The 12,522-nt window shown below is 40.7% G+C and overlaps 1 protein-coding gene across 1 annotated transcript; it reads right to left on the reverse strand.

Annotated features, from left to right (window-relative positions):
- Positions 1–2,482: 2,482 nt before the first annotated feature.
- LOC116505374 (purpurin-like) lies at positions 2,483–11,880 on the reverse strand. The gene is made up of 4 exons (XM_032212573.1): positions 11,500–11,880; positions 7,254–7,390; positions 5,502–5,614; positions 2,483–2,976 (listed from the first exon to the last, which is right to left on the reverse strand). Exons 1-4 carry the CDS (start codon positions 11,617–11,619, stop codon positions 2,630–2,632), a joined length of 717 nt encoding a protein of 238 aa, XP_032068464.1. The 5' UTR covers positions 11,620–11,880; the 3' UTR covers positions 2,483–2,629.
- Positions 11,881–12,522: the final 642 nt, after the last annotated feature.

Here is a 12,522-nt window from a genome sequence, read left to right on the forward strand (position 1 = left end):
ATAGATCATATGTTCGGATCAGGGGTGTCAAACTTGTGTCAGCACAGAGTTGTCATGTGACATGGTGCACCTTTTTTTGCTAAACTGCATGGGTGTGGCCAGTGCGTAGCGCATTTGGCACGCGGTCCATTAGTTTGACACCCCTGGTTTAGGGATGGTCATTAAATAATTAACAATTCCATAAGGGTGCTACAGGCCGAACATTATGAAAACCTACCCCAATGACCTGAATATCTGAGTCTATCCCTTCTCTGATATGGAAGATTTAGTGTTTTTCTCATCTTGCCTACCCTTGCTAAGCAAGCTAGCTTATGCCTATTAAAATTGTTTTAAAATGTCTCCAGAAGCTACAGTTGCAAATTTAAGCAGAAGGGAAAAGAGGACATTTTGGTTAACAAGAATGGTTAGATGATGAGACTGATGTAATGGGCGTGAATATGGAGGATGGGGGCGGGGGCTGGCATGCTATGGTCCACGGGGTCACGAAGAGCCAGATATGACTTAGCAACTGTACAACAACAACAAATTGACAAGAAAGGTTCATAATGAGGTTTATTCATTCAAATGGATTCTTATCCTTATTCATACCAATGCTTATTCTGACATAGTTATAAATTACATTGCAGCATTAGAAAGACCATTGTTGTGACCGTTTTGTCCATACTTCCAAGGCATTATATCAATAGGAATTGAAGAAAATGTTCCAAAGAATAAAGAGGAGGGGGAACTGCCTAATCTAAATAAGCTGTGCTTTGACATTACCCATAAACTATGCCCTGCACACGTAGAAGATAAAATGGTTAATCAGTCGTCAACAGAGGGTTTTGGAAATGGTAATAGGGAAATATACCTTTAAGGATCTTTAAGCATGAGCTAATGAATGAATGCAATGCCCCTTTTGTCCAACATCCCAAAACAAAAACCTCCATAGTTCAAGCTTATAAAATAAATGTCGCCTTCGTGGAGCATAATTTCCGAATCCTACTGAGAAATTTGGAATGAGCCACCATACCAGATAATTTGCTAAATAATTAGACAAGCGCAATAAGGAGAAAAGCTGAAGCCAGGATCAAAGAACCACCAATTGCTCAGGAAAACGTCATCTCTTGAATAAAATACTCCTCCTGTTTTCTTTCCTTGGTAAGCAGATACAATGGATGGCCTACAGGATCTTTATTGAGGAGCTTCCTCAATTCTATACTTCTAGCAAATGCTGGCAACAGCATATTGGAGATTCTCCATTTTGGATGGAACTACACAAAGAATAGCGGAGGCCCCATAAAAAGTCCCCCTTTGCAATCTCTAGGTTAATGTGAACTACAAATTTCAAATAGTTTGTCCTTCCATACATTGTCCTTCCTTACATAACTCTGGTATAACCCAAAGGTGTTTTCAAAAGGCAACTGCTTTCTTGTTTTGCTCAACAACAAAAATATCCAGTTGCCTTTTGAAGGAAACCACATTTGGGGCAACCATGAATTTAGACAACTGAGAATTTTCATAAACATCTTGTGTATAACTGATGCTTCTCTATTTAAATTAATAAATCACGAGATGGAATTAATGCAGGAGAAGGAAAACTTGGCATAGGGTTTTGAGAAACTTTGCAGTAGGAAAATTACATTCATAAGGCCTGTATCTTTTGCTGAAGGATTCAGCGCCATACCAGATGAATATTGCCCAAGAAAGGTTAAAATTAAAAGATAATTGAAAAAGGTCTAGTTTTTAAACAGTTTATGCAGGAGTTTGAGAAGTAATGTGCTGTATCCTTGAGCCAGTTTTCTTTCAAAAATCTAATTACTAGAAAGCAGAACTTAAATGTGCTTTGAAAAAAATGATTCAAAGAATTTGTGAGGAACATGTTTGAGATGTCATTAGGCCTTTGACTCCATCTCTGGACTGGAGGAGTTTCGGTTTAACAAGCCCCTGTGGAGACAAAACAAAATAAACACCCTTTAGTTCCTGTAATGTAAAGAAAGAGTTGCTCAGATCATTTACTTATTTCTATACATGGCAATTCCACAAGGCATTTTTTTTTAGATTCCTTACTTATATCTATAGGAGAATCAATAAATACTACAGTTGGAGTTCAGGCCATAAAATTAACTGGCAATAGTACAACTTTAATTCTGAGGCAGATTTAGTTTGTTTAAGGGATTCATTGCTAGAAAAGATGACTGCAATCTCAAGCTTGAGACAGCTTTTTAAAAAAAATCATAATTGTGGTTGAACTAAATGTGGAAGACTTTCTATATGTAGTCTTCGCAGAAGCATTTTGATCATCTGTTGTTGGAGACCTTGGCTAAATCATCATGCTGTGGTGTGGTTTATTTAACCATAATTTATTAAACCACAGTTTCTTAGATCCTATGGTTTATTAAGGTTCACACAACATGCTGAGCCAAACCAATTACAATACAATACAATTCAACTATATTATGAGGGGTCCTTGTTGCTCTCTGAGCTAGATTGTTGTCTTTCAGGTGTTTCATTACCCAACTAGGTAACATTATCAGTGTTAACATTATGGTTTGGTGCAATGTATGAACCAGATCATTATCCTGAATTGTACTGATCATGCACCAGGAATTCTCATGCTCTTAGAATCTGAGGCCAGGACTAGAATTGCCTAGACTGAAACAATCTTCCCACATTCTTCCTTTTCATAGACAATATCAAATTTGGTCTTCTGATAGATCAGTGCTTCCTGTTGCCCCAAAGAAGTCAAATTTATGACTGGAGCCATTGGGCCTTTCCACATACCTGACTGTAGCACAGGCTGGAACAGGCCAGTCAGGCAGATTTCCTCTTGCTTCTGCTGCACAATTTTCTGAATGGCAGGGGGAAGGCCCCGAGGGTTGCGGGAGAAAACAAGGGCATAGCCATCATCACAGGACCCATCCTCTTTCAGAGTGCGGCAGGCATAAGTGATGGCATAGTTATCGTAATCTGTGTCAATCACCCAGTAATTATCACCTGGAATACAAAATCGAGTGTACATAATGAGTTCTGATAACTATTGATCGTGTCAGAAGTGAAAGGATCAGTATTAATTCATGGACCCCGTGTCCTTCCTGCATGTTTTTTGTTCACACACATACAAAAAAACATTCAGAACTTTGAAAAATCTTCCTGAGAGTGTAGGACAGGGGTGTCAAACTTGATTTCATTGAGGGTCGCATCAGGGTTGTGTCTGACCTTGGGGGACCAAGTGAGCATAGCCAGCTCAATGTCCTGCAGCCTGCGTATGGTCCTCTCAGGCTCCATTTTCAGCTATGAGGGTCCCCTGCAGCCCTCTGCCAGCAAAAACTGAGCCCAGGAGGGCTGCGGTCTCCCGAGCTCCATTTTCATTGGTAGAAGGCAGCAGGAGGCCGTCATAGCTAAAAACAGAGCTTGGGCAGGCCACACGCAGCCCTCATGAGCTTTATTTTTGCTGGCAGAGGCACTGTAGGCCAATCCTTTGCTGTTTCCAGGTCAGCCCCGCGGGCCAGTTCTAAGCACTCCCATGGGACAGATCCAGCCTATGGCCAGCTGAGTTCTGCCTTTTTAAAGCCATTTTTTGCCCTCCCCAGGCTTCAGAGGCTTTGTAGAAGCCTGGGGAGGGCGAAAACAGCCTCCCCCGCTCCCCACCCGGAGGCCCTCCGGAGGCTTCAAGAGCTTCCCTGAAGCATCCAGAATGCAAATAGCCGGCCCTATGGGCAAACCGGAACTTCGGGAACAGACTTCTGCTTTGCTTGGAGGGTCGTTTTGACTGCTCCAGAGGCTTCAGGGAAGCCTCTTGAAGGTCCCTGAAGCCTCCGGGGGGTGGGGGAGGCTGTTTTCGCCCTCCCCAGGCTCCTATAAAGCCTCTTCCCTGAAGGTTCTGGATGACTAAAAACAGCTCTACGAGCAAACCGGAAGTAGAGTCGTTTTTCATCCCTGAGGGCTTAAAGCGGCCCTACAAGCAAACCGGAAGTCCATTCCCAAACGTCCGGTTTGCCCGTAGGGTCGGTTTCTTGTGCTCTGGAGACTTCAGGAGCTTCCCTGAAGCCTCCAGAAGGGCTTTGGAGGGTGGGGGCTATTTTCACCCTCTCCAGGCTCCTCTGGAGCCTGGAGAGGGGGAAAAAGCATGCAAAAATGTGGGGAGCGCCAGTCGTGTGCATGTGCAGGGGGGTTGCACATTGCATTATGGGTGCAGCGCGCCTGTGCATGACTCCCCTGCGCTCCCCCTGCTTATGGCATGCGAGCCAAAAAATGTTTGCCATCGCTGTGATATATCAATGGCATACAATGCAATCAATGTATCATATATTTACTCCATTATCAGATATGATAATGTCTCTTTAAGAAATGATATAAATAAGGCAGGACAGATTGTAGAAAGAAGAAAAAGAAGTAGATTGTACCAAAAACTAGTGTAAAGAAAATTGGAAACAACTCCATGGTATCTTTTTTTCTTTTCTATTTTTCTTTTTCTTTCTTTCTTTCTTTCACTGTTAGTTTTCTTTCATTTTCCCTTTATCGTCTTTAAAAGATAAACGTTCCCCCGCACATAATGTATGTGCTAGTCACTCCCAATTCTAGGGGGAGGTGCTCATCTCTGTTTCAAAGCCGAAGAGCCAGCGCTGTCTAAAGACGTCTCCATGGTCATGTAGTCGGCATGACTAAACACCGAATATGCACGGAATGCTGTTACCTTCCCACCAAAGGTTGTTCCTATTTTTTTCCTTGCATTTTTACATGCTTTCAAATTGCTAGGTTGGCAGAACTGAGACAAGTAACGGGAGCTCAATTCATAATACGGTGCTAAGGATTCAAACCACTGAACTGCCGACCTTGTGATTGATAAGCTTAGCGTCTTAGCCAGTGAGCCATCACATCACCATATCTGTTGTGTTCCAAGCCTCTACAATATATACAGATGCAGAGTTGGCTGTCTGCCACAACTAAAGAGGGAAATAAGAAACCCCTAGGCTGGGAGCCCAGAAAGCTATCTCTATGAAACAAGGCTTAAACTCACGAAATTCTCCCAATCTTTCTCTATGGCTGGATCAGTAAATTGTTGTTTCCTGCAAAATTCCCATTGCCCCACCTATAAACTCTCTGGGAGGGGCCAATCAGTAGCCACCTGTTTCTATTTCCTTCTGTGACCCTTTTTCCAAAGCTGCTCCATCCTCCTCGCAGCCCTATGCATACGTACGCCATGGACAGCCTCCCTCTGTTGTTCCTCACTGCTCCCTGACTCAGACACCACCTGGTGGCCATCAGGCCTCTCTAGTTCCTGCTCTGACTCTGAACTCCCCCCCCCCAGTCTTCCTTAGCCTCCAGGACAGTCCCATAGTGTTTATTGCTGTCAGATTCCACCAACAGCTCACAACAATATCTTCCTTACTTTATATTAATTTGTGTTAGTTTTTAACTTCACTTTTAAAAGTTTTAATAATATACATTTTTTAAAATGTAGGCAGGAAAATGATGCTGCCCTCATGCTCTGCTTAAAAACTAGGGGTGGGGAAACTGACCTCCACTTGACAAATAGCTTGCCAGCCCTTGATAATTCATGAACATCTTGGCTGGTGTAGTGGGGTCAGGTACCGAATACTGAGCAGCCATATCAGCACAGACCATCCAGAATCTAAAACAGAAAGATATTGAAATTAATTTTAAACATTTTCTTATGTAAGTGACATTTTGCTCTTTTGCCTGGAATATACTGTGCTTGCATCCTGTTCTGACTTCGGTACTATACTATTTATTGCATTAAATACCTACTGGCTGGGGAATTCTGGGAGTTGAAGTCCACACATCTTAAACTTGCTAAGATTTCGTAACACTGGTTTATTAAGATGATAGCTCAAAGCCATACCACGTCATGCCAAGTGCAATCTGCTTGTCTCACGTCTGCTCTGCATTAGTTTTTTTCCCCTTTTTGTTCATGCAACATGTACAACAAACCTAGGGGCAAAATGCTGAATTTTGTATTTTTTAAACTTGTTTGGGATTTTTGTGGCTTAGTTAGTAAGATGCATAAACCTAAGTCATTCTGTGGTTTTCTGGTTTGTTGTATTGTGTAAATTCAGAAATCACTGAAATGAATCACCGCAGTGGTTAAATTAGTTACATGGTGGTTAAATGAATATGACTTCCCTGTTGACTTTGCTTGCCAGAAAGTTGCAAAAAGTGATCACATGACCCTAGGGCACTGGAACCATCATAAATATGAGACAGTTGCCAAGCATCTTAATTCTGATCATGTGACCAAGAGGATGCTGCAGCAGTGTGAAAAATGGTTCATAAGTCACTGAACTGCTGTAAGTCAAGTATTACCTGCATTAGTGACAACAGACAACTGAATTGACACACACTAATCACTGCTAGACGATTTAAACATATAATGTAATTTTCAGCAAAGACAACTTGGTGCCCTCTATATCCTTTGGATTATCCAATTCCCGACATTGTTGATGGTTAACTCCACAGTTTAAGACTTGGATAACCAAATCGTCTGTCAGACTCATTTTACTTATTTGCAACCTTCACAATGCCTGAATTCTCATATCATGTGGTTAAGGCACCAAGCGGAAAACAGGAAACCCATTCCCCTCTGAGGCGTAAAAAAGCCTGCTGGGTGACTTTGAGCCAGTCACTCTCTCTCCACCCAATTCACCTTGCAGGGTTCTTATTGTGGGGAAAAATAGAAGGAATACTAGGCATATTTGTCACCTTGAGTTAGTTATAAAAAATAGTAAATGCAGGATAAGAATCCAATGAATAAATAAACAAACAAACAAACAAATAACAACATAGGTTACTTAACACACAGTGGTTAGAATGCGGTATTGCATGCTACTTCTACTGACTGCTGGCTGCCAGCAGTTTGGCAGATTGAATCTCACCAGGCTCAAGGCTGATTCAGCCTTCCATCCTTCCGAGGTCGGTAAAATGAGGACCTAGATTGTTAGGGCAATAGACTGATTCTGTAAACCACTCAGAGAGGGCTGTAAAACACTGCAAAGTGGTATATAAATCTAAGTGCTATTGCTATTGCTTGGCCCGATCTTGCTGGGTGAAACAGGTCATTGTGATTTGTGAGTCTATTTGTAAAAACTCAGATTTATTCAATGAACCATGGTGATATAAGTCAGGGCTTCCACTTTGTGACTTCCACATTAGAGTTGCTGGGCATCGTGATCACAAAAATGTAGTCCTGCATAAAATGAACAAATGCCTAATGACACAGAAATGCTAGTTACTCATATGCAGCTGCAGCTTACCCAAAAAGCTTCATCCTGCCTTTGGAAGATGCAGTCATAGTCCCATCCTCCTCAATGGTGTATTCAGCTGAGATATTATCCTGTAGAAACAATCCTTCTGGGTCTTTCTTGGCCAGAGCATACCATTTACCTGCATACTAAAATACAAAAAAGCAATAGTTAAGGTTACAAGGACAGTGAATACATCTTCACAATGAACACTGCACAAGAGATGACTACAAGGTAAAGTAACTGGATCTGATGGAGAGATAGAGAAACTCTTGCAAACTGATTCCCTACGTGTCCTTAATTTAAATACAGGTCTTAAACGATTGTCTAATTTGGATACAGTGAAACTACCTCCTGAATCTGTCTAAATAGTTGGAAGCTTGGTCTAGTGATTAAGGTGTTAGGCTAAAAACCAGGAGACTGAATTCCACTCCCACCTCAGCATAGAAGCCAGTTGGGTGACTGTGGGCCAGTTCTTCTCTCAGCCGAAGTCACCTCCCAGGGTTGTAGTTGTTGGGGACAATAGGAGGAGGGAAGGATATTAGGTTTGTTCACTGCCTTGAGTTATTTGGCCCAAGAAACTATTGGTTACCCTCTAACACCATTGGATGACATTACATCTCACTGCTTTAGCGGAGTAAGGAAGATACTCAGAGATGATTCACACCCTAGTCAGTGTCTCTTCGCATTTCTACCATCGGACAGAAGACATCAAAGCATAGCCAGCCAAACAAATAGGTTTAAAAATAGTTTCTATCTTTGGACTGTCAGACTCTTAAACACAACCACAATCATTTCACGCACACGTGGAAACGTATGAATAGTTTTTCTTTTTATTTCTTTTTTCTTTTCCTAATTACTTGCATAAAGATTATTCTTTATACTATTTATGTTGTTTGTATTTTTGTCATGGATTTCACCAGTGAGGCTACAACCAATTTCATTGTATACAGGACGTACAATGACAATAAAGGCTATACTATACGTATAAAAACATATATAAAGGCATGATATAAGTAAATCAATAGAGATTAATGAATGCTGAAAGCTATTCAAACAGAAGAATGAAGTAATAATCTATTTCTTATTTTAAAAAGTGGTCATTAACAATGAAAATCACCACTTTTTATTGTAGAATAGCTTGTGAGAGCAATACTAGGTAACTATTTGCAAGATGACATTCAGTTGCACATTAAGAAAATCCTTGATGTAAAGGACCAATTAATAATGGAACCAATCTGTTGAAGAAATACAATTCTTGTTTTCCTCGTGGGAGGCCATCCAGCATAGGCTGAATTGGGAAATTTGTGCCCTTATAGTTTTATTGAATTATGTTTCCCATCATCCCTCACTATTGGCATATGGGTTGGGGCTGCTGAGAGTACAATTCAGCAAGAACTGGACAGGCACAGGTTAATCAATCTGTCATTTCTCTACGTGAGAAACTCTGTCCCAGTGTTTTGGATTCAACAGCCCAAAGCCCCCTATCCACCTCTCTGGTTCTGCCTGGAAGAGCCTCTGAGTTAACAGCAGGGGTGAAATACAGCAGGTTCTAACAGGTTCTGGAGAACTGGTAGCGGAATTTTTGAGTAGTTCAGAGAACCGGCAAATGCCATCTCTGGCTGGCCCCAGAGTGGGGTGGGAATGGAGATTTTACAGTATCCTTCCCCTGCCACACCATGCCACCAAGCCACGCCCACAGAATTTCACCACTGGTTAACAGCCACTATACAATACAATGGCAGAGTTGGAAGGGACCTTGGAAGTCTTCTAGTCCAACCCCCTGCCTAGGCAGAAAATCCTATACCGTTTCAGACAAATGGCTATCCAACATCTTTTTAAAGACTTCCAGTGTTGGGGAATTCACAACTTCTGGAGGCAAGCTGTTCCACTGATCAATTTTTCTAACTGTCAGGAAATTTCTCCTCAGTTCTAAATTGCTTCTCTCCTTGATTAGTTTCCACCCATTGCTTCTTGTTCTACCCTCAGGTGCCCTGGAGAATAGTTTGACTCTCTCTTCTTTGTAGGCTAGGAAATTAAATTGAGTCAGGCATACTTAAAACTTAAACAGGAACCAACAAGAAATATAAAGAGTGTGGAATAGATTGGGAAGCTCATCTGGGTCCAGGCTAACTGAGAAACTATCCCCCCCCGCCCCCTAGGACAAGCCTGCAGAAAAATCATGTTGTGGACCTCATCAGTCAAGGAATTTTGACTGATAGGATCCAAGAGAAGAGCCTTTTGGGCCATGGTTCCTGCCCTTTGTAACATTGTATACCACACCACATGCCCCAAGGTGAGATCCATACCTACCATTCTGATTTTCTGTAAGGGCCTGAAGACCCACCAGTTGGCCTGGAGCCCCAACAGGGGCACATTACACTTGACAGGTTAAGAGAAAGATCCCTACCTCTCCCCATGTGCATCACACTCCCTTCCTCCCCAGCCTTTAATTGTAAATTATTATTGCTATTTATTGTGCAATGTTTGTAAGCCCGCCAGAGTTGCCTTTAGGCGAGATGGGCAGCACAAAAATCATGATGGAATGGAATGGAGTGGAATGGAATGGAGGGGAAGGGAATGGAATGGAGGGAAGGGGATGAATGAGTGAGTGAGTTAGTGAATGAAGAATGAATGAATGAATGAATGAATGAATGAATGAATGAATGAATGAAAAGTGTTTTAAAAAAACAACACAACCAAACAATCAGGAGAAAGCAATGTGATACTGCTCTCATATTATTGTCAAAAAACATTATGAACCTGACTGCTATGAAATCAGCAAGAGTAGAGCTGGATTTGAAGGAGGTTTTAGCTTGATTTACCTGCCTTGGTGATAACTCTCCTTCCTAAGTTAGCTACAGTGGGGGAATGAAACAGATACAGCAGGCCACCGCCCCCCATCCCATACACTGTACAGTATACATATCTCCTAAGCCAAAACTATAAAACAAAGAGGAATAAGACTGATTTGCAAATAGGTTCCCAGGAACAATGTTCCCTCTAAGCTGCGCGCCTGCGCACATAACAAGAAAACACCGTGCAGAAGTCTCAAACTGCAGCACAATATTTCTTTAAATGTGACTGAAAATATCCCCCCTCCCTCCCTTCTCTCTCTGCACCGAACTCTCTCCTCCATCTTGTGATTGGTGAAATCAAGCGTCGTCTGAAGCCCCGTTCTGGGCTTGGCAGTTTTTCTGTGATCCCTTCGCTTTGGGGACAGAGGGAACCAGCGTGGAATTGGACTGCCTGAGCCAAAGAGGAGACTTGATTTTTGAGCAGTACCAATCCTTTCCATTCTTTCCTTTCCCTTTCTGTCCTTCTTCTATCTTCCTTTCCTTTTCTTTTTCCTTTCCTTTCTCTTTTCCTTTCACTTCTCCTTTCTTTTTCTTTTTTCTTTCCTTCTTTTCCATTTCCTTTCCTTTCTCCTTTCCTTTCTCTTTTCCTTATTTTCCTTTTCCTTTCTTTTTTCTTTTCCCTTCCCTTTCCCTCCCTTCTTCATCCTTTCCTTTCTTCTTTCCCATTTCCTTTCCTTTTTCCTTTCCTTCTTTTCCATTTCCTTTCCTTTCTATTTTCCTTTCCTTTCTTCTTTCCCATTTCCTTTCCTTTTTCCTTTCCTTTCTCTTTTCCTTTCCTTATTTCCTTTTCTCTTTTTTTCTTTTCCCTTCCCTCCCCTTTCCTTCCCTTCTTCATCCTTTCCTTTCTTCTTTCCCATTTCCTTTCCCTTTTTCTTTCCTTCTTTTCCATTTCCTTTCCTTTTTCCCTTTCCTTTCTTTTCCTTTCCTTTCTTTTCCTTTCCTTTCTTCTTTCCCATTTCCTTTCCTTTTTCCTTTCCTTCTTTTCCATTTCCTTTCCTTTTTCCTTTTCTTCTTTCCCATTTCCTTTCCCTCCCCCTCCCCTTCCTTCCTTCCTGGGGGTCTGAGGGAGAGGGAGGGGACCCTTTTCCTCCTTGCCCCCCTCCCCAACATCTGCTCTGATGGCAATTATGGCTAAAAAAATCCAGGTGCGTCAGGCATGAAAATGTGCCGTTTAAACACTATATTTTTCCGCACACACTGAAAAAAAATTAGAGGGAACATTGCCCAGGAACACAATAAGTTGAGATTTTTTTAAAAAAAGAATCAAAATGCTGACTCTGGTAAGACTAACACATTTTAGAAACCAAGTTTGGTTTTTGTGCGGAAAGTTATGTGGACTTCAACTAATGACTTTACTTTAATCCACATGCTCTTTGCCCTTGATATTAGTTCATAGTTACCCGTTTGGGGTCAAAGTCTTCCTTCACGGTGAATGAGTCCACCACACATGAAGTCTGTCCCATGCATTCATTAATCATGAAGATCAGGGTCATCAGGAGGGTGTAGTGATTGTATTTCATTCTGTAAAGCAACACAATTGAGCCCAGATTAAAAAGACAGCTCTATCCACCATAATGCCTTGCTTTTATTTCCTTGGTTAACGGCATTCCTTCTAGTGCTTAACTACAAAGATTCTTCCTTCACTTAATTTAATATGCCTTATGTTGAAAGGATGCAATAATAGCTGGGCTTAATGGATGTTAATAAGTATAACAATTTGTATACAAATATATTAGATTGATAATACTAATAATGGGGGGAAACATGGAATTGAAAATTATTAGAGAATGTTATCAATGCTAAAATAATAGAATGATGTCACAATAAATTTAGTTAAATATAGTTAAATTCTGAATGCAATGTACAACGTAATAATAACTATAGTCAAATAAATGATTAATAATGATAACAAAGCATTTATATATACTAGATTGATAATATGAAATCTTATACAAATTGTAAGTGAGGATCATAGAGATGATGTTGAAAAGCCTTTTTATAAAAGATAAACAATTCTATATAGAATAGATTAGAAAGATGTAATATCATTGGATGATTTCAGGATAATGTAATAAAATGTTATAATATACATTTACTTCAAATTAAATATGCCTTATGTTGAAAGGATGTAATAATAGCTGGGCTTAATGGATGTTTAATAATTATAACAATTTGTATACATGTATATTAGATTGATGATACTAATAATGGGGAAAAACATGGAATTGGAAACTATTAGAGAATGTTATCAATGCTAAAATGATTGAATGATGTCACAATAAAATAGGAGGAAGCATAATAACAATGTATGCAAAGATACAGTATCTTGATTGTCAATATGTGAATTTTGATAAAATTCAAGTGAGGACCACGGAAAGGACACAGAAAGACTTTGTAACCAATCGACACACTGTGTGTAATTG

The sequence above is a fragment of the Thamnophis elegans genome, chromosome 3 (genome assembly GCF_009769535.1).
Source record: "Thamnophis elegans isolate rThaEle1 chromosome 3, rThaEle1.pri, whole genome shotgun sequence".
NCBI classification, from domain to species: domain Eukaryota; kingdom Metazoa; phylum Chordata; class Lepidosauria; order Squamata; family Colubridae; genus Thamnophis; species Thamnophis elegans.

Bases quoted from the DNA above. Each gene is read 5' to 3' on its own strand.
- LOC116505374 (XM_032212573.1), bottom strand. From the start codon at position 11,619: ATGAAATACAATCACTACACCCTCCTGATGACCCTGATCTTCATGATT. The intron at 7,391-11,499 runs GTAACTATGAAC...TTTGTATTTTAG, and splicing joins AAGACTTTGACCCCAAACGG to TATGCAGGTAAATGGTATGC. The intron at 5,615-7,253 runs GTAAGCTGCAGC...TTTCTGTTTTAG, and splicing joins GGCAGGATGAAGCTTTTTGG to ATTCTGGATGGTCTGTGCTG.